Source organism: Theropithecus gelada, chromosome 1, assembly GCF_003255815.1.
Source record: "Theropithecus gelada isolate Dixy chromosome 1, Tgel_1.0, whole genome shotgun sequence".
Taxonomy (NCBI): Eukaryota; Metazoa; Chordata; class Mammalia; order Primates; family Cercopithecidae; genus Theropithecus; species Theropithecus gelada.
In genome coordinates, this window is record NC_037668.1 from 131,238,134 (window position 1) to 131,265,390 (window position 27,257).

Sequence of the window (27,257 nt, forward strand, 5' to 3'; positions counted from 1 at the left end):
GATTTTAATCAAAATAACTAAATACACTAAATCATATGTAGCATAAAAATTAAGTAGTAAACTAAACAAGTTAAAACTCTAAAAAAATTATATGTGTATATATATATGTATGTATGTATATGCATGCCAGAGGCAATTTATATATAATTGCCTAGGGGCAAACATACATAATAATACAATAATACATATAATAAACATATATAATAATAAATATAATATAATAACACATATAATAATACATAAAATAATATATATTTTCCAGGGACAATCTATACATAATTCCTTGAGTAATGTATTTGATACAATTCCATTTATGTCTCAACGGGATCTCTCTTCGCATTTTAACCATTCCCTTTTAACCTTCCAACAAAATAACTGTTGACCACAAATGTTTTAGAAAATAGTGATCACAGTGCCTTCTAATAATAAGCTCTAGTAGCTTATAGAGGAGTTATGAATTACAAAAACCATAAGTAAATGCATAAAGTGCCAATTTTAAACCTGGACAACTTAAATGCCTTTTAATTGAAATCTGCTATTCAAAGATATATATATAGAGAGAGAGAACTGTACCAAAGTAGTCAATTAATTTTATATCATGCTTTTCTCTTATAGGATAAATTATCTTCTAACTTTCATAATTCTGTTCTTTATTTAAACTCTCCAAATATTGACTAACCAGACTGGTTAAGAAATAATGGAGAAAATAACATGTTAACTGCCCTAGACACTAAAGCACATCTTTCTGGGTTTTGTTTCTTTGTTTGTTTGGTTTTTGTTTTATTTTGTTTTGTTTTTGAGATGGAGTCTCGCTCTGTCGCCCAGGCTGGAGTGCAAGTGGAATGATCTCAGCTCACTGCAACCTCCGCCTCCTGGGTTCAAGCGATTCTCCTTCCTCACTCAGCCTCCCGAGTAGCTGGGATTACAGGCACCTGCCACCATGCCCGGCTAATCTTGTAAACATTTTTATTACAGAGAGGGTTTCAGTAAGTTGTCCAGGCTGCCACTGAACTCCTGACCGCAGGTGACCCACCCGCCTCGGCCTCCCAAATTGCTGGGATTACAAGCATGAGCCACTGCGCCCAGCCAGCACATCTTTCTTTTAGAGCTTATTCACTCCTGGTTCTCCTTTATCTGCACAGTTTCCTCCATGTGGTGGTCATGAATATACTCAGGACACTGCTGACTGTATATTGCTCTATATATATATATTACTACATAAAGCCTCATAACATATTTTTGGAGATAAATCTCTCTCCTCACTATGGAATTCTAAAGATGGCTTGAGACAAGTAGAGAGGAAATAACTAGTTATAATCAATCAGACAAATATATGCAAAAAGACATGCAGTGATGGAATAATTTCAACTTTGTCGGTATTCTAACAGAAATTAGAGTAGGTGAGGAAAAATAATCTTCCAGAAATTTCATGTCTGTTCTTACTTAATCTGTAAGAAAACTGGTGACATCAGTTAAAACCTGTGCATCTGATGAGAAATATAATGTATGATACATATTAAGTGAAAAGATAACACATTTTGGAAAGCTAATTGTTTTTTAAATTCCTTTATAAAAGATTGTCTGTCACTTTATTTTCTGTTTTCATCCTTTTTTAAGAAAGAATATCAAAAGGAATCCTATAGATTTAACTTCTAATTTTTTATAAGACAGGAAGATAATTTCACTTGATCAGAAAACCCCAAATTCATTATAATTTTAATATTAGCTTGTCACGTATTTAAATGGCATTGTGTAGTTTCAAATAGAATTAAAATGTGGTGATATTATGATTAAATTAAAATCTGCCTACATTATACATCTCTTACTGCATGGTGATGGTTGTAAAGTTGTGTCAAGCATATAACAATGTGAATCTTAAGAATGGATTAGGATATGTTATTTGAGGATACTAAGTAGACAAAATTATAAGCTGAAAAAGCATATGGGTTGATCTATAAAAGAAATTGACATATTTATTAATCTAAATTAGAATAATAAACATGCAATACCAGAAGTTTATTAGTGAACAATTAAGTAATATAAAGTACAACATGTAGGACTGATGCTCCATATTGCACTTTATGTTCTTTACATATTGACGACTAACATTGCATTATTAATTTATATAGGTAGAAGTTCTACAGATTAGTAATATGCATTTTATCATATAATGATGTATTAATGGATATAGTTTAAAATTACTATAAAGACTACTTACTAATTTGATTGATTAGTTTTTGATACTGGTATAGATGTTTATCTTATTGTTGAAGGATCAACATAATTTAGAGTTAAAGAAAAAAGTGAAAGCTAATTCTTCCTTAAAGAAAACACTTTTTCATTATGACTTATTCAATTTTTAAAGAGGTAAAACCCAACCAGATTGTGATGCAGTTTCTGCTATAATGTGCTGTTTTTCTCATCAAATGCTTCTAGTAAAACTAAGTTTGACATCTCAACAGAATGTTAAATATACATGTCAACAACTAACATGGTAAAAGGCAAGTTCATTTTTAAATGAACTTAAGAAGGTGGATACAAATGACCTTGATAAAATAACAGCTTACCTGACATAATAGCATTACAACATGAGAACAAAACACCTCAAAGTGATATATTAAGATTGCAAACCTCCCTTCTTCCAAAAATCAGAGCCATATCTGTTGCTAAAAAGAATAATATGCCTTATCTTTCTTTATAAAGGAGCAAAACAGATCTCATCAACCTTGAAAATGAACAGTAAATGCTATAAATTTTAATATTAAGTCAGCACATAACCTCTTAGATATAAAAACACAAAATCTGATAATTATTTTATCTATCACTTCAGAATTCACGGAAAATATATTTAGTGAATCATGAGAGAATAAAAAGAATGAAGTAATTGGGAACTGTGAAGCAGGTAAATAAAATATCCCAGTAATTTATCTTTACACTCTCATATTTGCCTTCCTGTTGGCTTCTTAAAATTTTACCCTGCTTTTTAAACAAAAACTAATATTACGTCATGGAAAAGATCAGTGCAACAGAATTCACTATTAAACGTTAAAAAGTAAAGTAGTGTCAAAAACATATTTCTAGCATTTAAAGTGTAAAATCCAACCTTAATTCACATGCAGAACTAACAATAAGATGAAAGATTTTGACTCATTATAAACAGTAAAACTCAAATGGTGGCACCTACGAGTACATTTAAAAGGAAAGTACTTTCTATCTGATTCATTTTTAGAACAATTTTGATGTTTCCAAATTTCTACTTCCTTTTTAACACTCTAAGTCTTGAGGAAAAAAATCTAAAAATACAGTTTTGCTCTCAACTGAGGCTTAAATTCCTTTCATTTCACATGCTTTTAAATTTTCCTATGAGAAATGTTTTTTTTAAAGAAAGCTCTCTAATTATTGAACACAGCCTGAAAACTTTAAGGTAGTTCTAATGTCACTTTCTCATTTGCATGAATTGCCAAAGGTCTAGGGAGATGGCATGTACACCAGAAAATATGTCACTCTATCTTGAAGCTGTGTTAATTATTTAAATGCTAATGGTTGAAATATCACTCTTAGAAATTATTTTCTTCTCACCTCCTCCAAAATAGAGTATGTGCATATACACAGTATACAAGTGAAGCACCACTATTTCTAATAAATTTATGTAATAAAATGCTTAAACAGCAAGAAAACAAGTACCAGATATATTCAAGTCACTTTTTTTCCTGGAAATATTACAACACTATCAAAATACAAAGCATAATTTAACTAAAATGGAATAAATAAGTGTAAGTTCAAAAACTGCACACTGCACTGCTATGTCCGTATCACTGAAATACAGAGACCTTCTCTGGTCTTGTGCTCCTCACCTCATCTATCTGAGGTTCCTGAGCCTGAGCAGCCTTGGGTGCTGAAGAGTCACAGTCTGGACTATAATGCTCACAGTAGTCATATGCTGCCTTGGGGTCACCTGTGATCAAAAACTGCTGGATGTCCCCCTGCAAAAAATAATAATAATAATAAATAAAAAACACATAGACACAGATGCAGTTAGCATATTAAAGTACACATATACCAGAGTGAGATGTATTCAAGACAATGTGTGGTTTATTTTTAACTATTTGAAGAAGAAAAATGACTTATATTTCAATGTTAGGAAGAGTCTTACAGGATTGAAACACCTATTTTACAAATTAGCTGTAAATATTGGGCTGTTATTCTATGTTATCTTCTGGCTCAGGAAATCTGTACTACATTCATTCCTTTGTTAAAACTCAATTTTACTTCATTGGTAGTTTATACTGCATGGTAGAGGACAAATATAATGTGGGCAAAAGGCTAATTTTAAAAGTCAACACATTTTAAAAACTGTGCATATATAAAAACAGTAACAAAATTCTAATACTAAGTAAGTAAAAAGCTCAGTAAGCTTAAAAGGAATTATTGTTAGGAAATTTATATGAAATTTTCAGAGTAAATATATAGATCCAACTATTATGTTCTGTTAGAAAAATCAGTATCAAAAGGAATCCCTACCTACAAAGATGAATGAGAAATGAAGACACCGGATAAATCCAAATTAAAAATAAAAAAAGGATGAGTTTGATGCATTTATATTAAGGAAAAAAAAAAGGAGTTCCTAAGGATACATTAAACATCACCTATCAAAAAATCTGTGTGATTTCAATAAAATCAAAACATTAGTAATATTTAATAATAGATTTACCTAAAGAGTTTTAATTTCAAGAGTTTTGGAAACTGCAAACAAGAGAAAAATCCAAATATTCTTCTCTTGACATAATGTGACTACTTCCACCTGGACCTTATTTCATCATGAAACTAGTTTAATATAAATCTGTGTGTCATGACCATATTAATTCAGAATTACACTCAGACCTAGAGGAATATCTGGGCTGATAGCCATTTAACTTGAGCATTCGAGTCTCTGTAAGTTTGAGCACATAAATCTGATGCATAAAACTCCTGACTCCATATTTAATAATTTAAAAGTCATTCCAGCTTTCTCTGCATCTTACCAACAGGGATTATTTAGGACTTGATAAAAATATGGAAATTAAATTACAAAAATCTTTAAAAATTAAAGAGTGTGGAATAATTCATTCTACATTTACACCACAATATTTATTTATTAACAAATATTTATTGAGAAAGTATTATACACAAAATATTGAACCTGTGGGTGTAGAAACACATATTTGATGCAATCTTTGCTCTTTGGAGAGCTCAAACCAGTGGTTAACAATATTTAAAACTATAGTACAAGGTGGAATAAAATTAATAACTTGAAAAGATATAACCAAATAGTGTGAGAAGTGCCAAGAAAAGAATAAGTTAATTCGTTATTTAATTAGAATTAAGTATAAGTTATTTAATTAGAATTAGGTTATTCAATCCTAGCAGGCAATTTTTTATTTAATACTATGGTTACTACCTGTGGTGTGGTACTTATTTTTATTTGTATCATTCTTTCTTCTGTCAAAAACTGTGTTCATTCTCACCCTTAGAATTAGGATTTAGTTTTAAGGTTCAAAAATTTATATTTCTATTACATTTCTCTTTTTTAAAAATAATATATTTATTGAGCTTTTCACACTATTCAAATATAAAATCAATTATAATGGATTTAATTAATTCACATATAAAATCCATTCTTTCAAAATTTACAATACAGTGGGTTTAGTACAGTCACAACATTGTCCAACCATCAGTACTAATTGCAGAAAAATTTCATGACACCTAAAAGATACCCTGCAACCAGTGGTAGTCACTTTCAATCCTTCCCTTTTCCCAGCCCCTGGTAAAAATTGGGCATTTCCTATAAATTCAACCATACAACATGTGACCTTTTTCAATTGGCTTCTTTCATTGATCATAATGTCTTCAAGATTGATCCATGTTGTACCATGTATTAGTACTTCATTCCTCTTTTCAAGTAATATTCCCTTTTATGGACATGCCGCTGTTTATTAATCAGTTTCTGGAAATTTGAGTTGTTTTCATTTATTATTTTGCTATTTGTTTTCTACATTTTATGCCTTTGTATTAATATTACGTTATTCTTCCATTACTGCCTTTTTTGAGTTGAATAGATATTTACTATTTTAAAATTTTACTTCTCTTATGTTTTCACTATAGCCTTACAGATTTGTTAGTGGTTACTCTTTTTTGAGACGGAGTCTCGCTCTGTAGCCCAGGCTGGAGTGCAGTGGCCGGATCTCAGCTCACTGCAAGCTCCGCCTCCCGGGTTTACACCATTCTCCTGTCTCAGCCTCCCGAGTAGCTGGGACTACAGACGCCCGCCACCTCGCCCAGCTAGTTTTTGTTGTTGTTGTTGTTGTTGTTGTTTTTGTATTTTTTAGTAGAGACGGGGTTTCACCGTGTTAGCAAGGATGGTCTTGATCTCCTGACCTCGTGATCCACCCGTCTCGGCCTCCCAAAGTGCTGGGATTACAGGCTTGAGCCACCGCGCCCGGCCAGTGGTTACTCTTAGAATTATAATTAATTTATTACAATATTTTTCAAATTAATACTTACTTCATGTCAATCTTACACAAAAATGTGATCTTATGTAGCTCTAATCCCTCCTTCCGCCTTGTAACTATTATTGTTGTATAAATTACATCTTTATATACTATAAGCCTATCAACACAGTTTTACAATTATTGTTTTATGCAATTTTGTTTTTAATCTAATAAGAGAAGTATTATAAACAAGAAGTACAATCTTTTATATTTACCTCACCCAGATAACTGTACTTGTGTTCTTTATTTGAGTTATTGTCCAGTAATCTTCCATCTCAATCTAAGATACTCTTTATATTTCTTGAAAGGGAACTTTGTTAGTGAATATTCTTTTAAATATGGGAATGTCTTAATTTTCCTTTTTTTAAGAGATGGTGCCTTATTATGTTGTCCAATGCTGTTATTGAAATCCTGGACTCCAGCTATCTTCCGATTTCAGCCTCCTAAGTAGCTGGGCCTATAAGAGCACGACACTGCACCTGGCTGTTTCCTTTGCCTTTGAAAGTCGGTTTTGCTGGCTATAAAGTTTTTCGTTGAAGTCTTTCCCCCTTGCCGCAGGAACTGTGAATATGTTACCCTACTACTTCATGACCTCCACAGTATATGATAGGGAATCAGTTAATAATCTAAATGAAAATCCTTTATATGTTATCAGTCACGTCACTCTTGCAATTTTGAAGTTTCTCTCACTGTCTTTGCTTTTTGATGTTTATGATGTATCTAGATGTAGATTTTACAAGTTTATCCGATTTGAAGTTATTGAGAGTCTTGAATGTGTAGATTCATTACTTTGTTAAATATGTTTTCTGCCCTTACTCTTTTTGGGACTCCTATTATGCCTATTTTGGAATGTTTGGTGGTATTCCACAGGTCTCAGAGTCTCGCTCAACTTTTTAAAATTTTTTTTTCTTCCCTTCTTCTCATCATAGATAGTATCAACTGATTTATCTTCAAATACACTGATTATTTTGTCAGCTCAAATTCTTTGTTGAACTTATCTAGTCAATTTTTCATTGTATGTTATACTTTTCAACTACAGTACTACTATTTAGTATTTTTATAGTATATATCTTTATTGCTACTTTCTATTTGGTAAGACATTATCATATTTGCTGTTAGTTATTATGTTTTCTTTTTCATTTTTTAACATATCCATAATTGTTCATTTAATGTCTTTGTTGGGGAAGTCCAATGTCTGTGCTTCTTCAAGGACAGCTCCTCTTAACTGCTTTGCTTTGCTTTGCTTTTTACTTTGTATGCTATGTAATTTTCTTTTTCTTTCTTTCTTTCTTTTTTTTTTTTTTTTGCTATCTCATGATGTTGAAAGCTGCACATATTAAATAACAACCCTGAAATCAGATACTATCCTCCCCTTCCACCAAGCCTACTGTTATTTTTCTTTATAGTTGTTGGTGCTTGTTTGTTCATGTAGCGATTTACTTGAAGTAATTCTGTAAGTCAGTAGTCTTTGCTGCTTGTGGCCAACGAGGTCTCTGTTTGGTTAGGTTAATGATCCGTAAATGATTAGACTGAGATTTCCTTAAATCTCGGAATCAAATGGAAAAAAATAGTATCCCAAGAGCCTTTCTGTGTGCTTTGGTAAACACTTTCAACACTCCTACAGTTTACAACACTGTCTTAGCTCTCACTTTTTGCTAGGTAGATCCTCAAAGTCAACCAGATTGAAATAGCAGGGCCTTCTCCTCAGGTCTTACCTGGACAGGCACACAGGTCTCCTAGATCATCAGATTAATGTCTGAGCTTTTCAAAGCTCCTTATGGACATCTCATTTCAAATCTTCTTTTTAGTGTTTTAACCTGATCCCCTTTTGATCCATATTTTGACATTTAAATTCTTATTGCCAACTACCTGAATAATCTTCATCTAGAATGTCTCATTATCACCACAAAACTGAGCAACATTACACCACAAAAATGACTCAAAAACACACATCCACTAATAAAAATTGTGCTGACATAAATGAAATACTATGTTTATTCATCTTCATGATAAATTTTGTTGACTTCAGAAATATCTCCATTGATAACTCAGATTGTGTTATATTTATGCAAGTTTTTAGTCATTTTATTTAATCATTAAGTCATTCACTCATTCAAATAGTGCTTTAAAAGTACATGTAATATACTAGTGTGTCCAAGTAACACCCAAATAAGGAAATGCCTTCTTTAATTTATGGTGAAGCATAACATAAAGCAAAAGTAGAAAATATTCATCTAGACAACCATATTTAAAATCATCATAAGTATTATTAGTAATTCAACCTTGAAAATATTTTTACGTCATGAGACAATATAAATAATTGATCAATAAAATTAGTTTCTGAGTTTTTTTGTAAATTATTTTTAAGTAGAAGCATCTCTAATATTGTCTAATACCTACTAATTTTAAATAGACACATAGCAAATAAATACAAGTTCTTAACACATACCAATAGCATTTCTCAAATTCTAACCAGATAATTCAGAACACTGAGTAACCATGAATTGTAATTGTAATTGTAATAAATGAAAAATAATAAAGAGAAATTTGAATACAAAATTATTAACATTTAAAACAAATAAGAAGGCACTATTGAGTACATGAGTATATGACTGAGTAATGGAATCACTGAGGGTTTCAATTAGAAACTCTGCTTCCTAAATTTTCTCCCAGCTTTGCCATTAACTGCTTGGAATTGTGCATCACTTAATTTATCATTTGTAAAATGAATGCACTGAGAGATAATACCTAAGGTCCTCTCCAGGAATAGAAATTCTGGAATTCCATACTTAATTATATATAAATTATAATGAATCAAGTGAATTTATTGCTGAAAAACAAAAAAGTTGCTATCATATATATGATATTTATGTATATAAATATATATTATATATAATATAAATATATATGCATCATATATAAGTATATAGTACTTTTAAATAATAAATATTTTTAAATAATGCTGGTTTTGTTAAGTACTTGCTATTCTATTTACAGTCCTAACTTCACTAAATGGAATCCTGCCAACTTTTCCACTATATATTCTTATTTCAGGTGTTTAATAGTCATAAAATATACTACAAAAGGAACAGGAAAAATTCAATAAAAAGCTTACAGTACTATTTTTCCCAGAAGGCATTTTATAGTGTTTTATGTTAATCATATGACATGTTTTAATACAGTCTGTAAACAAGCTCATTGTGACAGATTGAATGAACCATAAATATTTAGATTCAATAGTGCCATAAAAATTTTCACAGCTAAAAAAGGTAAAGTTATTGAGTAAAACTAGCATCTTTAGCATACAAGGCATCCTCCTCCTTTAATGATCCACAAAACCAAGATGAAGGTACAGTTGATACAATTACTTTGTGATCTCCAGCTGTGTGAACTGGGTTTATACTATAGTGTTTGCCTATAGACAGTATAGGTATAGAGCAAAAGCAAATAAAATGTAAGAAAATTAAATAGAAACTGTCTATACAGATGTTCTTGTGAATGTCACATGCATTGCAAAATGATCTCACTATATTTCTTATCAATACAAACTATATAAGTAATAGCATACTTTTAAAACCAAACAAATAATGCACATATGCTAACAATTTTTTGCTCATTTTTTTTACTTTGGTTTGTGTGTGTGTGTGTATATTATATATATATATAATATATATTATAATATACAGCTATGCCTTATATAGACTTTATATATAAGTATATAATATACAGCTATGCCTTATATAGACTTTATATATCTATATAATATACATTACATATAATGTATATTATATATTATTATATAATATATATATTATATTATATAATAATTATATTAAATATTAAATATATAATAAATATTTAATATAATATAACTTATATTAAATATTACATAATATAATAATTATATTATATATGATTATAATAATATATAATATATTATATATGTATAGAATTATATATAATATATAATATGTATATAATTATATATAATATATGATGAATAATAAAATAGTAAAGATATATAATACATAATTACATATATTATATATTTTATAAAAATATTTTTTCATATATTATTTCTATAATATATAATTATATATTATTATATTATTTTATATTTATATAATATATAATTATATATTATTTTATTATTATATATTATTATAATATATAATAATATAATATATTCTATTATTTTATTTTATTTATTATTTAATTATTATATATTATATAGACTTAAATATAAAGTCTATATAAGGCACAGGTGTTTCAATTTTCTGTGCTATGAATGTAATTACATAATGGTCTATGAAATACACAAGTAAAGATAAATTTAGATTTTGTGTGTGTGTGCGTGTATGTGTGTAAAGAATCACATTTATTGAAAAAGTATGGCAAATAATATTGATCTAATGTCTTAAGATCACATGTCAATGTGTCAGCGTTAAGGTTCCGAATTTTCAGATTGAACTCCTTGTCTTATGTGAAGCCAACCAGTGATTGGTTGATGTTAGTTCTCAATCTGAGCATCCACTGAATTGCACAGCAAAGCAGCTGCCTCTAGAGAATGAGCAATGAAAAATCAGCCTCTGATAAGCTGTCTTGTTCAACTCCATCTGATTGAATAATGTGACTCATAGATGGATTATGTGTTTGGAACTTAATAGGATCACAACAAAGGCAGAAGAAATTTAGATATAACTAAAATAGTTAATGCAGATGTTGAATCAGTGCTCAATTACAACTGAAAAATGATCATCTCTCTTAAATTTTAATCTTACAACTGGTGACTGTACAATTCCATAAGGCTTTCAATTCTACTCTGAATCTTGCAAGATCTAAACTTTTAACATTAACATTTAAAGTTCTTTATTCTAAGAGAGCAATTTTTTGTAAGATCTGGAAAATAACACTCTAACAATTGACTATATACCTTATTAAATTACAGAAATATCTAGGATTCGATATTTAATCTCCCTCAATGCTAGAGTAAATCACACAGCTATAATTTTGTTCCATAAAATCATCTAGATTCCATTTCCTATAGTTAATTCTTGTCTCCATTAACTTGCAACATATAGGTATCTCAGTGAGAATGAACATTTTTATGAAATGGCTCTTGGAAAAATATTGATGATTTGTTACAAGCAAATGGGAGTTAGCCTAATGAAGGGGATGGAGGTAAAATAGCATTAAACATAAAAAGCATCTTAAACAAAACTTCTGAGGGATGAAACTGTATGATGAATTCAGAGACTTAGGGCAGGTGCAGTGGCTCACACCAGTAATACTAGCACTTTGGGATGCCAAGGTGGGTGGATCACCTGAGGTCAGGAGTTCAAAGCCAGCCTGACCAACATGGTAAAACCCTTTCTCCACCAAAAAATACAAAAATTAGCCGAGCATGGTGGTGCATGCCTGTAATCCTAGCTACTTGGGAGGCTGAGTCATGAAAATCGCTTGAACCTGGGAGGTGGAGGTTACAGTGAGCCAAGATCACGCCACTGCCACTGCACTCAGCCTGGGCAACAAAGCCAGACTCTTTCTCAAAAAAAAAAAAAAAAAAAAAAAAATGATCTGACAGTCCATACTTCTTTCTGTAGCAATTTTATACCCATTTTTTTCATTGATAATCAAGAACAGGATGAGCTTGCCCAGACTGAGTGCTAAAGGTTAAATTGTGTCCCCTCAAATTTGTATGTTGAAATCCTAATTCCCAATACCTCACATTGTGACTGTATTTGGAGACAGGGCCTTTAAGAATGTAATTAAGGTTAAACAAAGCCACTAGGATGGTCCTGATTCAATCTGACTGGTCTCCTTTAAGAAAGGATTAAGACACAAACACACAGAGGAAAGACCATGTGAAGACACAGGGAAAAGACAACCATTTCCAAGCCAAGGCAAGAACTCTCAGATGGAAGAAAATGACTCTGTCAACACCTGGATCTTGGACTTGTAGCCACCAGAACTTTACAAAACTAAGTTTCTATTATTTAAGCCACTGAATCTGTGGCAATTTATTATGGCAGCCTTAGAAAACTAATACAAAACAGTTAATACTAGATTGTTGTTTTTTTTTTTAATTCCTCTCAAGTTCTGTCTTTATAACAGAGCAAAGGTCACTTCAATTGAAAAAATCCAAAATGGATATTTGTTTATCTACAACAAAAGTAATAACTGACTATATCCAGAGTCCAGTATTAAGTAGATGCTGTAGAAATATTGGCTGATTTAATTTGGCAAGTAGCTAGAACACAGGGTAATCTGAAGTTATAAACCAGACAGTATCATCCTCACAGACATCTATTTCTGGAGATAATAGAAAGTAAGAATGGTAAAAAAGCATCATTCCAAGTACAAATAAATAATTTAAAGAGAACAAATTTTTTAAAAATATCCATAAAATAGTCTTATATTTAAAATACATTTTATTGTGCTAGTAAAAGATTAAAACAATTTTGTTTGTATCATTAATTCCATCTAATAAAGTTATATTATAATCCTACTTCATGTCAACAATGGAAAACAAAAAATGCTAGAAAAACATACCCCTAATATTTGAACTATGTGTGTATATATTTATGTATATTCCAATTGCATATATTATATAAAGAGTTCAAATATATAGTTCAAAAAGTATATATTCTGAGATAAATCTCAAAATATATATTAAAATATATATTCTGACAATCTCAGATTGTATAATTTTGTGTATTCTTTGTTACATTTTATCAGTTTATGTTAATGTGAATCAAGACTAAACATGTTTATTTCTTGTTGATTGAAGGAAACTCTCATGTAAAAATTTAAATTAAAATTCTAAAAAAATACTTAGAGATGATTCTCAGATTACGAAAGAGTTCTTCATATCAATGTTTCTTTAAATAATTAACATTTAAAATGTTACCACAATTTGATCCCCTTCCCAAAATAAATTCATCTGATATATTTTAAAAACATTTGTTGTCCAAAATATGATTGAAATTAACATTTAAAATGCTAAAGAGGATTTTAAAACAAAACGAAAATCATTTTGAGACCTCTTTTTAAAAAATCAACTTGAGAAAAAATATTCATATGTAAGGAAACAGGTATGTAATATTTTTATTTTTCTTTAACTTTTATATTTTTACATAATATATTCAAAACATATAATTTCAATTTGTAATTAATATAAAAGCTATTATTATTCCTAGTAAGTTTTTGAAAGATTATATATATTTTACACTAGTAGCACATCTCAATTTGAATGCTAATTATCAATGAGAAATTCTTCATAAGTATTTATTTTTAATATGTTTTTAATTTTTATGTTTTATTTTGAATTGACACATAGTGATTAACCTGTATTTTAACACTTAGACTCAAAGGACAAGTTCATATAATTAATATCATTGTAAAGGTCAAATATGACCTTTGCATTAGGTATTACTTTCACTGCCTGTTTCACAAAGTTAACATTAGAATTTGACTTTTACATTTTATTTCATAGTCTTTAACTTGGCAGTAAATTTTAGACTTAATTGTAAAGTAATTGTTATTTTTGGAATATGAAAGAAATTACAGACTATTTTCACTATTTCATAAAGAGTTAACAGTTGAACTGACACATTTATTCCTCCAACACAATACCAGATATTTGGGTATCAGTATTTTACATATCAATTTTTAGCATCATCCTTTTTTTCTTGCCTGTTTTAAGTCTCTTAGAGAAAATACCAGTCAGAGAATAAAAAGAAATAATTGGTAGTTGCATTTCTATACATTTATTATTTTAATTTTATATAGAATGGTACTATTCCAGAAATAACAGATCTTTTAAAAATAGTCCCTTATTTTTGCTCTGTTGCAATCCTCTATAACAATGAGTGATATATTCATTGTTTAGAGAAATGAAGTCTCTTTAAATATAAATTGGCTACTTTATAAAATATGTAATTCTGAGAGGACTTTTAAAGTATGCATATATATACATAATATAATCAGCACACCTTTTTTTATTCTGAAAACAAAAAAAAATAGTTTTTAGTGTCAAATGTGAAAACCTCTTTTCTCTACAAAATATAGTCAATCTGTACTTTGAACATGTAATATTTGTTGAACAGTAAACGATGGATGGCTTACTCAAAATTGAAAGCTAGAATTCCCTACTGAAATGGGTATATTTTGGAAAAACTATTTTGATTGAAGGCAAAAACAATCTGTTATACAACATTTTTGTATAACAATATTGGTTTGTTATTTTAGGAAAAGCTATATTTTTCCCAAAACAAAATGTTTTTCTTTTGTATGTGTTACACAAGTTAATAAGCTAAGAAATATTACAGATAAGATAGTAATTATATTTCTCTTATAACTTTTAATTCTAACTTGCACAAGGATTTTAACAGCCAGATTACTATGAGAATATTTGTCTTTGCCTGTTTACTGTCATTCGTCTATCCATTAATTCAATAAATATTTATGGAGACAAAGTATCATGCCAACACCATGAATAGGAGAAAAAGAAACCTCCTCTCCAATACTTATAGGCTTGTTATTGAGATTATTATACACAAATACATAACATATGAGACACATATTTCTTTACTACCTGCTATATTCCAATTATGAAGACATAAGACATTTGAAATAACTTTCACCTGAGAAAATTAGAGGATTTATCTAGAATTTCATGGCATAATTTATGTGAAAGTGGTCGGTTTTTCTTCTAAATAAAGGGATACTTGTTATCCTCTGCTGGCACCTCAATTCCTATTACTAACATTTCTGTCTTTTACTCTGTGCCTGAAAGAACCTGACCCCTAAAGTCTGCATCACCAGACTCTCCCGCAGGTTGGTTTCCAGAACGGACCATGGAAGCCACCACCAGGAATTTGGAAGTTGGGAAGGGAAAAAGGTTGGCATCATTTACTCCCATACTTTCCTAGCTTGTCACAGTAGTCTGGGACCCTTATCATTATTGACACTGCTAGAAAGTACTTCTACAGAACTCCAGCTCCTCCCTGAGTGCTGTACCAGTATTTTCGCCCCTTGCCCCTTTAGCCCTCAGGAAGGTAATGCTAATTACTAGATTCCCCAGCCTCCCTGCTCAAATTTCTGAAATCATCTAAGGAAAATTCTATTTTCTGTGGGAACTCAGAGCAACTCAAAAAGAGTATGAGAAGTTGAGGAAACACCATCTACTTGAAGACCTAAAATAGAAATTGGTATCATGTATATAAATATATTTCTCTCTCTCTCTCTCTCTCTCTACATATATATATATACACACACATATATATATGAGAAATACGAATACATCATATATATGAAATATATATAATATATATATCTGGATGACCAAACAGTAAGTTTAAGGATTTGAATAACCAGTATGTGTGTCACATACCAGGAAGGTATAGCACCTCTACAAGACAATAAAAAGTATAGTTTATAGACTCGGCTCCTTACTTAACCAGTCAATCTATTTTGTTCAATTAAATTCACTGGAATATAAACTTCATGAGAGCAGGGACTTTTCCGTTTTATTGTCAGAAATTTTCCCAATTCCTGGACTAGGCCTTCTCTTAGTGGGTACTCAATAAATGATCAATAAATAGATCTCCTGACCAATAATTTATTCGTCATTGAAAGACTATTTCAACACCTGTAAATGAAGAATACTATTACTACAACACCTGTAAATGAAGAATACTATTTCCTCAAAAATTCTAAATACAACTAATATAGATTTAAGTGGTTTATAAACTGTAAAGTACATACAAATGTAAGATATTTTATCGCAGTGTTTGGAGTCAATTAAAGGAAAACAAACCTTTAAGTGGCAGACTTCTAGTTATAATTTTTCTAAAAATAAGTTCCAGTTTCAGGAGTCTTAAAGTCATTATTCTATAAATCTAACACATGAGGAAAATGTAATAGAAATAAAAGAAAAATACATTTAGATAAGTAGCCTAATATGTGCAGTGTAAAATAAATAGCTTAACAACATTCTATACTATTTTCATAAGATAGCCCCTAGACCCTAAAACTTCTGCTCACATTTGATATTATAGCTTTCAGGAAAAGCCTGGTGGCTCTTGGCAGAGTTTTTGATTGCATATCCAGAAACAAGGCTGAAATTAAATATTAAATATGGCATGAATTTCTTAAGAAGTAACTACCACAATCAGAAGATTAATTGAAAACCTATGCTTCCTGTCTACTTATAATTCTGAATTTGCCAAGGCATTGACTCTCACCATTATTTTTTCAAACATCCCATACAGTTAATGATTCCTTCTCATCTATTTTGGGTGGTAAAGGCAAGTTTCCAAAATGCTTAGAATTTTAGTGTAATTGAAAAATGCATCAGAGATTACATCTGAACCATAATTCAAAGGAAAAAATGAGGGAAACCGTATAATCACAGACAGAACTGCTTCCCACACAGCCCTTATATTGCACAGTATCCCAAAACTAGCTTGAGAAACCAGCTTTGAGAAAATTAGCAGTGTCTTATATTACTTGAATGTACTTCTAATTCAATATCTACTTACCAAGTACTACAGAAAATGCCAAAAGTTGGATAAAACACTACCATAAAACTGTATATTTATCTTATACTTTCTATATTATCAATGCTAAGGATTCTTACAAAAGCATAACTACCAATATGGCTCTGTTGCATCAATTTAATTAATTAAAAGGTTAGAAAAAGGTAACAGATCTTGCTTCCCACTTCCTTGCCTGCTATAGATGACCTATACCCTTTGAATTAATAAGTGTTAGAAAGTATATTTATTTATCCACTAAAAAATGCAAATATTACATGTCAGGTACTATTTTAGATTTTGTGGACACAGCACAAAGCTCCTGCATTCTAGGAGCTTATATTCCAGAGGGAGAAACAAAATAAGAAAAATGTAATATGTCAGAAAGTGATAAATGCTGTAAAGAACATAAAGTAATAAAGGATAGGGAAGATGTGTCAGAAAGTAGAATATTCTATTATAAAGTGGGATCATGGAAAGTTTCACTGATTAAGAGACACAGAGACAGAGACACCTGAGGAACTGAGGAAATAAAAAATGCTATATCTAGGGGAGAGCATTACAGGCAGAAGGACTGATAAATGTCCAGGCCCCACAGCACAAGCAGCCCCAAGGCAAGGGATTAATTAATATATTCAAGTGAGGAACACCTTGTGAACCAACAATCCACAGGTAGCAACATGGAGAGGAGCCACTGATAACGTCTGAGAGGAGAGGCAGAGGGTGTGGTATGGGTCACATAAGATCCTGCAGACTATTGAAGTAACTTTAACTCCAAATGAAATAAAATGCTACTGGTAGGTTATGAGCAAAGAGGTGGCACAACTTCATTCATTCATTCATTCATTTATTCTTTTGGTCAGGTGCTACTTGACAGAAATAGACTTGCTTTTCTGTTTGCTGCTTAGAACAGATGAAACAACAAAAGCAGAAAGATCAATTAAAAGGCTTTTGCAATTATCCAAGGAATAAGTAATACTAACAGTTATAATAATAGACAATACTTAGTTGGCACTCACTATTTACCTGCCACTCTTCTAATAACTATATATAGTCAAACTGTAAATAGAAATAGAGTAGTTTATGCTTTAAAAACATCAAATTCTTAAAACAATTACTTAAACAATAATTTAAATAATATATCAACATTCTTATTACACTTCTTTTAGCTAATAACAATTTCATATTAACTGCATGTTTACTCTAAAACTCAAGAAGTGTAGAAAAGATGGTGAAGTGATTCTTTGGCTCAGGACAGTCCCACAGTCTTTTACTAATTTAAAGCATGGTTAAAAACACATAGTTCATAAATAATACAAAAGAGAGTTAAAGTCCTCTACATTTAGTCGAAATTTTAAACAGTTTGTGTCTTTAAAAGTAAATATCACCTATTTCTTACCTACATACTAAAGGCCAAAAATATTAAGTTCCTCCCTCCCATTACCTCTCATATCCCAACAGGTCCCAAGACCTACCAGTTTTATTCCATAGTGAAAATAAGACCCTTTTCTCCATTTATTCTGCCATGGCCTTGTCTCTACTCTAAGTACCTTTTATTTGAACCAATATTCAACAATTCATGTTTTCTTTTTTTAAAATCAGATTCTTCCAATTCTAGACTAGCTCCTTCGCTGTCACAAAAATAATTTTTAAAAAATTGCAATGTGTAATTCCTCTACTTAAGGAACATTCTCATAGTCTATAGTTTAAAGTTCAGCCACCTTAGTTTGGTATAAAAGGCAAATGGGCTCTTACACACTTACTCAGGTCTCTTCCCAAATGCCCCCAAACCACATTACATTTCTCAGAACTGCTGGGCTTATTACAAATGTTCAACTTTTACATGTGTTCTCATGTTCTTTTATTTTTATTACTCTGGGTTTAGTTATCATTCCCTCCCTTGAATATTTTTTATGTCTTTATTATGTAACACAAGTCTTTTATTACAATTATGTTTCTATATCCCTTACTCAAGCACAATAATTAACACATAGTATGTATTTTGTTTCAACAGAGAATAGTCAACTTAAGTGAACACCTAGCTTTTGAATAACATATGCTATCTTACAGTTTTCCCAACCCTTTATTCTCCCTGATACTTCTAACAAAGCCTTAGTCATTTCTGGGTAAAGCATTCATTCATGTATTTACTAATCTTTATTAACTATAAACACTGTGCCAAACTTTGTGATTGATGTTGCTCCTGGAATATCTAAAGTAATGGAATATAAAAATCCAGCACTCAAGAAATATGTAGTCTAATAAGAAAGCTGTACATTAATAGATAATTCTAAAACAATCTGGTAATTACACACAAACAAGAATGCAAATGTAAGATGATTTCTTATTTGAAAAGTTAATAAAGTACTGGAGGCTAATACTAGACCTTAAAAGAGGGGGAAAAAAAACTAAGGTCATCAATACGGAGACAAAATTTGTAAAAGAGGAAACATAAAATGTATGAAACACTATTGTGCATTGCTGGCAGTAGCTAATCCAATGATGCACTAATCAGCAAAGCAGAAATCCAAATTAAAAAGGGCAATGCTCCTTTTAGAGGACAAGTAGCATCCTATATAAACAGTGCTACTTTGGATCTCTATAGAACTCAGAAATCTAAATTTGCCTTAAATGTGTCATTGAGTTTCTTGAAACAGTTTTAGCCACAAATCCTACTAAATATAAGATTATAACAAAAGGTCGATCAACTCCCAAAATAAGGCCTATTACTTGCATATCACAATACAATGGTGCTGATCTGATTCCAGATGCTCTGACTGGCAACAGGATACCTTGAGGCTGTTGTATATATAGTAGCATCTAGAAAGTAGAACTGAGAAAATCAGTTTCAAATTCAGCACTACAGAATCACTGAAGCTTGGTCATAAATAATGTGGCATATTTTTGTGTGTTGTTTTTCACTACACTTGACAGACAAATTCAGTGCGAAGCAATAAAGAATGTAATTATACATAAAACAGCCAAAAACAGATGTGCTTTTGAGTCTTGGCTAAGGATAACTCTCAAAAAAGAATTACACCAAAGTTGTGGCTCTGTCTACTCTTATACAAGTGGTCAGTAGTGGAACTTAAATGTCTCCTAAAAAAAAAAAAAAAAAAAAAATCAAAAGAGAAAACTTGTATGTGGAATCTCAATCTGGTAAATAATTGATCACTAACACAAAGTCTAATAAAATCTAACAAATGCTAAACTTATTGCCATAAAAACATCTTACGTTTTAAATACTGCTAAAAGATACTGTCATGTAAATACATTTGACTATTTCTTCACGAAAACAATAAAACCACCTTTTAGAAAGAACAACTGCACATGTTGTTCTATATTAAAGAAGTTCAACACGTTTGTGAATGCAGTGAGGCTTTATATTAGTTTTGTTACAAAACTCTAATATTAGCTGGATGTGTGGTATCCCCTGGGATTTTCACACTAATGTGCATTGAATTTGTGTGTCATACAGAATTTAGACTTGGATTGTTTTTGAACATCAAGTCTACCACATTTTTACCTAATGTTTGTTATCCACAGTTTATTTCTGTTAAAATTGTACCTTAATTTTTGATTTTAGAAAGTAATGTTGTTGTTTTAATACATCATACAAAAAAAATGAATCACGAAATAGATTCCAGACAATATTTTCAAGAATTTAAAAAAAGCCACAACTACATTCCGAAATACATATGCCAACCAAATATCTACAGACAATAATTAAACTTAACATCCATAAATAAACTCAAAGCTTCCTTGCTTTTCTCTTTTGCTGGCTCTATGCTACTCTAACAAGAGTAAGTGATAAAGTACCATACTAGAATGGCATTTTACTTTTGCCTTCAGGTATTGAAGACTTCTTTAAAATAATAAACCATAAACCTGAGTCTTTTACAAAGCCAAATGTGGCTTTTATGTTAACCATATCTGTGTGTTTCACTTAAATTCAGAAATAATAAATGAAAAAAGTTTTTTTTTTTTTTCTTTTTCTTTTTTTTTTTTTTTTTTACCAACAGGGCAGGCACAGTGGCTCATGCCTGTAATCTCAGCACTTTGGGAGGCCGAGGCTTGAGGATCGCCTGAGGTCAGGAGTTCGAGACCAGCCTGGTCAACATGGTAAAATCCTGTCTCTATTAAAATTACAAAATTAGCCAGGTGTGGTGGCGCATGCCTGTAATCCCAGATACTCCAGATGTTGAGGCAGGAGAATTGCTTGAACCTGGGAGGCAGGGGTTGCAGTGAGCCAAGATCACTCCACTACACTCTGGCCTGGGCAACAAGAGTGAAACTCTGTCTCAAAAAAAAAAAAAAAAAATTAAAAAAAAAGCAAATAAACACTCATAAAACACTCAATACTGAAATACACAGATTAAAGTATTTTATAAACATTAATTTAATTTCCAAATGACTCTATGAGATGCATAGCCCTGTTATTCCATTTTACAGATGAGGAAAGAGACAGAGAGACTGGGTATGTTGTCTGCAATCTCAGAGCTGGTTAATTTCCAAATCCAAAATTCAAGCCAAGGCTGTCCAACTCCAGAGTCAACATTGTTAACTACCACGTGTGTGATTTTAAAATGCAAATACTTAATTATCATTATCATAATCTTTTTCATTCAACCATTTCTGTATTTGTTAGATACCGAATGATACCTTTACCTTCATCTTTTATTTCTCAATTAAACAATATTGTTATCACCTGTGCCTACTCACATCCAACATTGTGTTTGTAAAGTTCATATTTTATGGAAGACCTTCTACACATTTACAAAGATAATACTTAAAGAAATAATTGGTGAATACACCTTTATATTTTAAAATCCAGATAGAAAACATGATGTGAATTTTTTTAAATAGTGATAGCTTATTTTGTTTTCTTTCTTAAAGAAGTTCCACAGAGAAGACACAGCAAGGAGGATTTAGACATTAACTGTGAGATAGTAGAATTGTACCAATTTTAGGGATTTGGAAATGAGGCAACAGCAAGTACCATGCTTGTCTCTTTAATGGTATACATTAAGCTTGTCCAACTCATGAACCACAGTCCAAATGAGGACCAGGAGGCTTTGAATGTGGCCCAAAACAAATTCGTAAACTTTCTTAAAATATTACTTTCATTAGTGTTTGTGTATTTTATGTGTTCCCCAAGACAATTCTTCTTTTCCAATGTGGCCCACGGAAGCTAAAAGATTGGACACCTCTGGTATACATTTTTCATAAGAAATGAACACTTTTCACACATTCGTATCTTGAGAAAGCCAATACTCCTATGACTGTGTAAGCCCGCTACAGCCCAACTCTCTTGCTGTTGAAAACTATAAGCTCTGAACAAAACGCAATCAACAACTAGCTGACAACTCCATAAATCATGCAGATTAAAGAGAGAGTCAAGATTTGGAGAAATTAGCCTATAGGTATAACTTACTTGTGTTTTACTTTGTTTTGTTTTTGTTTTTGTTTCATATTTTATCAAGGTTTTGTCCCAAAGGTGGAATCCCGTGGCTGAGCAGAACAACTGTGTTCTGCCTAAAACTTTGAAAGAAACCCTGTGTTTCTGGACAGAGGAACTAGGGGAAAAATGCAGGTTAGAGAGTGTACAGGGAATCTGAGATGAGAAAAATGAAGAGGGGAATTGCTTAATTTTTGTGTGAACCATAAAAACCTCAGGCTATCTCCAGAAATAAGCATGTGTAACAGACCCAAACCAATTGAGAAAAAACGTAAATAATTGAACTGAAATTAACACTACTATATGAGTCTCCTAATAGCTTCTGAATTTTGTTATGTGAGAGAGAAAATACCAATATTCGGACAGTTAAAAATTCCAAGAGTTAAAAACACCAAGGGGACTCAGTCATGGGGTAATCCTGCACTTTTGTGAGTTTTACTTGGAAGAGCTTTATAAGGCCTGTAAGTGAATATCATAAAGATTTCCTCTCATGCTTCTGGAATTGGGAGGAGAAAAGGAATCATGTTGAAAACACCAAAACATTCTGTTCTTCTTTAAAAAAGCATGCCCTGAGAGTAACCTGCTGGGATTTCATCATAGTTAAACTAACTTGAGAAAGGGAAATGCAAGCATACCTTGAAGATATCGCACATTCAGTTCCAGACCACCACAACATGGAAAATATTGTCGAGAATTTTTTCAGTTTCTCAGTACATATAAAAGTTATATTTACACTGTCCTGCTGTCTATTGAATGTGCAATAGCATTAAGTATAAAATAAATGTCTGTACCTTAATATAAAAATACTTTATTGCTAAAAAATACTAACGATTATTCGAACCTTCAGCAAGCAGTAATCCTTTTGCTGGTGGAGGATCTCACCTCTTTATCAATAACTGCTTAGGGTGGTGGTTGCTGAGGTTTGAGGTGGCTGTATCAATTTCACAAAATAAGGCAATGATGAAGTTTGCCACATCAATTGACTCTTCCTTTCATAAAAGATTTATCTGTAGCATGTGATGCTTTTTGACAGCATTTTACCCACAGCAGAACGTCCTCCAAAATTGGAGTAAACATTTTCAAATCCTGCTGCTGCTTTATCAACTAAGTGTATATAGTATTCTAAATCCTTTGATGTCCTTTAACAATATTCACAACCTCTTCACCAGAAGCAGATTCCATCTCAGAAAAAAAAAAAAAAAAAAAAAAACAGTTTTATTTCCTTATCCATTAGAAGCAACTCATCTGTACAAGTTTTATCATGAGGTTACAGCAATTCAGTTACACCCTTGACCTCCACTTCCAATTCTAGTTCTCTTGTTATTTCTGCCACGTTGGCAGTGAATTCCCCCACTGCCATCTTGAATGCCTCAAACTCACCCATGAGATTTGAAACAAACTTCTCCTCCCATGAATCACAAATGTTTTTATTGACATCTGCAATGGTGAATCTTTTCTAGAAAGTTTCTAATTTACTGTGTCCAGATTCATCATAGGAATCACTATCTATGGCAGCCATAGCATTATGAAAAGTATTTCTTAAATAGGAAGGCTTGAAAGTTGAAATTACTATTGATCCATGGGCTACAGAATGGATGTTGTGTTAGCAAGGGTGAAAACAACATTAATCTCCTTATACATCTTCATCAGAGCTCTTGGGTGACTGGGTTTATTGTCAATGAGCAGTAATAATTTGAAAATAATCATTTTTTTCTCAGCAGTAGATCACAACAGTAGGCTTAAAATATTCAGTAAACCAAGATGTAAATGAATGTGCTGTCATTCTGATTTTGTGGTTCCATTTATAGAGTACAGCAGGATTGATTTAGTATAATTCTTAGGGTCCTAGGATTTTTGAAATGGTAGATGAACACTGGCTTCAACTTAATGTAGCCAGCTGCATTATCCCCTAATAAGAGAGTTTGAAGCTGTCCTTTGAAGCTTTGAAGCCAGGCATTGATTTCTGTTCTCTAGGAATGTCATAGGTGGTATCTTCTTCCAATAGAAGGCTGATTTGTTTACATTAGAAATCTGTTGTTTAGTGTAGCAGCTTTCAACAATTTACCTTAGATAGATCTTCTGAATAATTGTCTGCAGTTTCTGTATCAGCACTTGTTGTTTCACGTTGCACTTTATGTTATGAAGACAACTTATTTTCTTAAACATCATGAACCAACTTCTGCTAGATTTGATCTTTTCTACTGAAGCTTCCTCACCTCTCAGAGCTTTCACAGAATTGAGGAGAGTTAAGGCCTTGTTCTGGGTTAAGCCTCAGCATAAGAGAATGTTGTGGCTGGTTTGATCTTCTATCTAGACTGCTAAAACTTTCTTCATATCAGCAATAAGACTGTTTTGCTTCCTTACCATTCATGTGTTCATGAGAGTAGCACTTTTAATTTCCTTCAAAATATTTTCCTTTGCATTCATAACTCTTGCATTCACAGGGCACAAAGGGCCTGGCCTTTGGCTTATCTCAGCTTTCAACATTCCTTCCTCACTAAGCTTAATCATTTCTAGCTTTTGATTTCAAGTGACTCTTGAACACTTGAACCTGTGACTCTTCCTTTCCCTTGAACACACATAGGTCATTGTCAGGTTACTAAATGACCTCATTTCAATATTGCTGTGTCTCAGGCAATAGAGAGACTCAAGGAGGAGAGAATTTGAGAACAGCTGGTCAGTTGAGCCAGTTGAGCAGTCAGAACACAAAAAAAACATTTATCACTTAAGTTTACCAACTTATTGCATATATTATTATTATATATAAGATAGCATATGCTCATTTCATGTCTCTGTAACATATTTTGGTATTTCTCATGACATTTCAAATCTTTTTATTGTTATAACTGAAATGGTGATATGTGATGAGAGATTTTTAATGTTACAGTTGTAATGGTTTTGGGGTGCCATAAACCATACTTATAATAATAATGAAAAGTTTAAAATATTGTGAGAATTACTGAAATATGACACAGTCATGATGTGAGCACATGCTGCTGGAAAAAAATGATGCCAACAGACTTGCTCGTTCAAGGTTGCCACAAACCTTCAATTTGTAACAAGAGCAGTATCTGCAAAGCATAAAGCAAAGCATGATATAACAATGTATGTTGTGCCTAATTCCAGTTCAGCATGATCATTCAGTGTGAGAGAAAGGAAATTTCCTACTACAGCTCCCTCTGGACTTCCACGTGGAAGAAGGAAAATAACCCCAGCCCCCTTCAGCCATCCTGTTCCACCTAAGGTCATGGGGTAAGGAACTATGAAGCACTGATAAAGTTCAAAGGCCAGGGCTCAGGCTCACCAAAATCTGAGACCTAATCATAGAATGAGTCCCTTCCCCTCTCACCTTACCACCACATTGCTAAGGGCTTATTTACCACAGTTTCTTTTACCCAGTGCATCATGTTCACTTTTCAACACAAAATTAAAAGGCCTACTGCAAGGAAGAGAAACCACAGTTTAAAGAGACTGAATAAGAATCAAACCAGAGTCAGATATAGCAGAAAGCCTGGAATTGCCATTCCAGGACTTTTTGAAACTACGATTCCCATGCTAAAAGCTTTAATAAAAAAGTAGACAACAGGCAGGAACAGAATAACTAATGTAAGCAAAAAGATGATAACTGTAACAAATAATCAAAAATTTGTTGATTTAATAATTGAAATGAAGCATACATTTGACGGGCTCATTAGTAAATTAGACACTGCTAAGGAAAGAATCTGAGTTTGAGGAGCTGATGATCAAAACGTCCAAAACTAAAAGCAAAGAGAAAAAAAGCTGGGAAATACAAAACTAAACAGGATATCTAAAAGCTTTGCGACAACTACAAAATAAGTGATTACACACAATAGGAATACAAGGAGAAAGAGAAAAGAATAGAACCAGCGTTTGAAGCAATAGTGACTGAGAACTTCCCCCAAATTAATGTCAGACATCAAACCAAAAATCCAAGAGTATCATATTCAAATATCAGACCAAAAATCTAGGAATATCATATTCAAATATCAGAAAATCTAACATAAATTGAAAATCTTAAAATAATTCAGAAGGGAGAAATAAAGCAACTATCCTACACAAGTGAAGATAAGAATTACATCTGACTTCTCAGAAACCATGTAAGGAAGAGAGAATAAAGTGAAATATATTGTGTTGAGAGAAAAATACCACCAACCTATAATTCTGTACCTAAGAAATCATTATTCAAAAATGAAGGAGAAATATAGATTTTCTCAGACAAAAATTGAGGAATTTGTTGCCAGTAGGCCTGCCTTACAAGCAATGTTAAAAGAAGTTATTCAGAAATAATAAAAATTATGTAAGTGAGAAACTTAAATCTAAATAAAGAAAATATTCAGAGAATGAATAAATGAAGGTAATTTTTTTCTTATTATTAATTGATCTAAGGTATAACAGCTTTTTCAAAATAATAATAGCAATAATGGATTTCACTGTATATATGCTTATGTATAAGTAAAATGAATGATGGTAATGACAGAAAAGGCAGGAGAGAGGAATTGGAAATATTTTTATAAGGTACTTGCATTACTCATAAATCAGTATAGTGTTATTTAAAAGTTGACTTGGAATAGGTGTAAATTCATATTTAAACCTAACCAGGTGAAGCAGGACGTGCCTTTAATCTCAGCATTTTGGGAGGCCAAGGCTGGTGGATTTATTGAACCCAGGAGTTTGAGACAAGCCTGGACAACATAGTGAGACCATATCTCCACA

General features: G+C 31.7%; 1 protein-coding gene across 4 annotated transcripts in view; it reads right to left on the bottom strand.

The window, feature by feature from the left end:
• Positions 1-27,257, bottom strand: part of COL11A1 (collagen type XI alpha 1 chain) — a 218,049-nt gene that overhangs the window by 142,489 nt on the left and 48,303 nt on the right. For all 4 annotated transcript variants that reach the window (XM_025398299.1, XM_025398280.1, XM_025398308.1 and 1 more), the window contains exon 5: positions 3,855-3,983. In XM_025398299.1, coding sequence (XP_025254084.1) covers positions 3,855-3,983 — 129 coding nt within the window. The remainder of the gene's footprint in view (positions 1-3,854; positions 3,984-27,257) is intronic.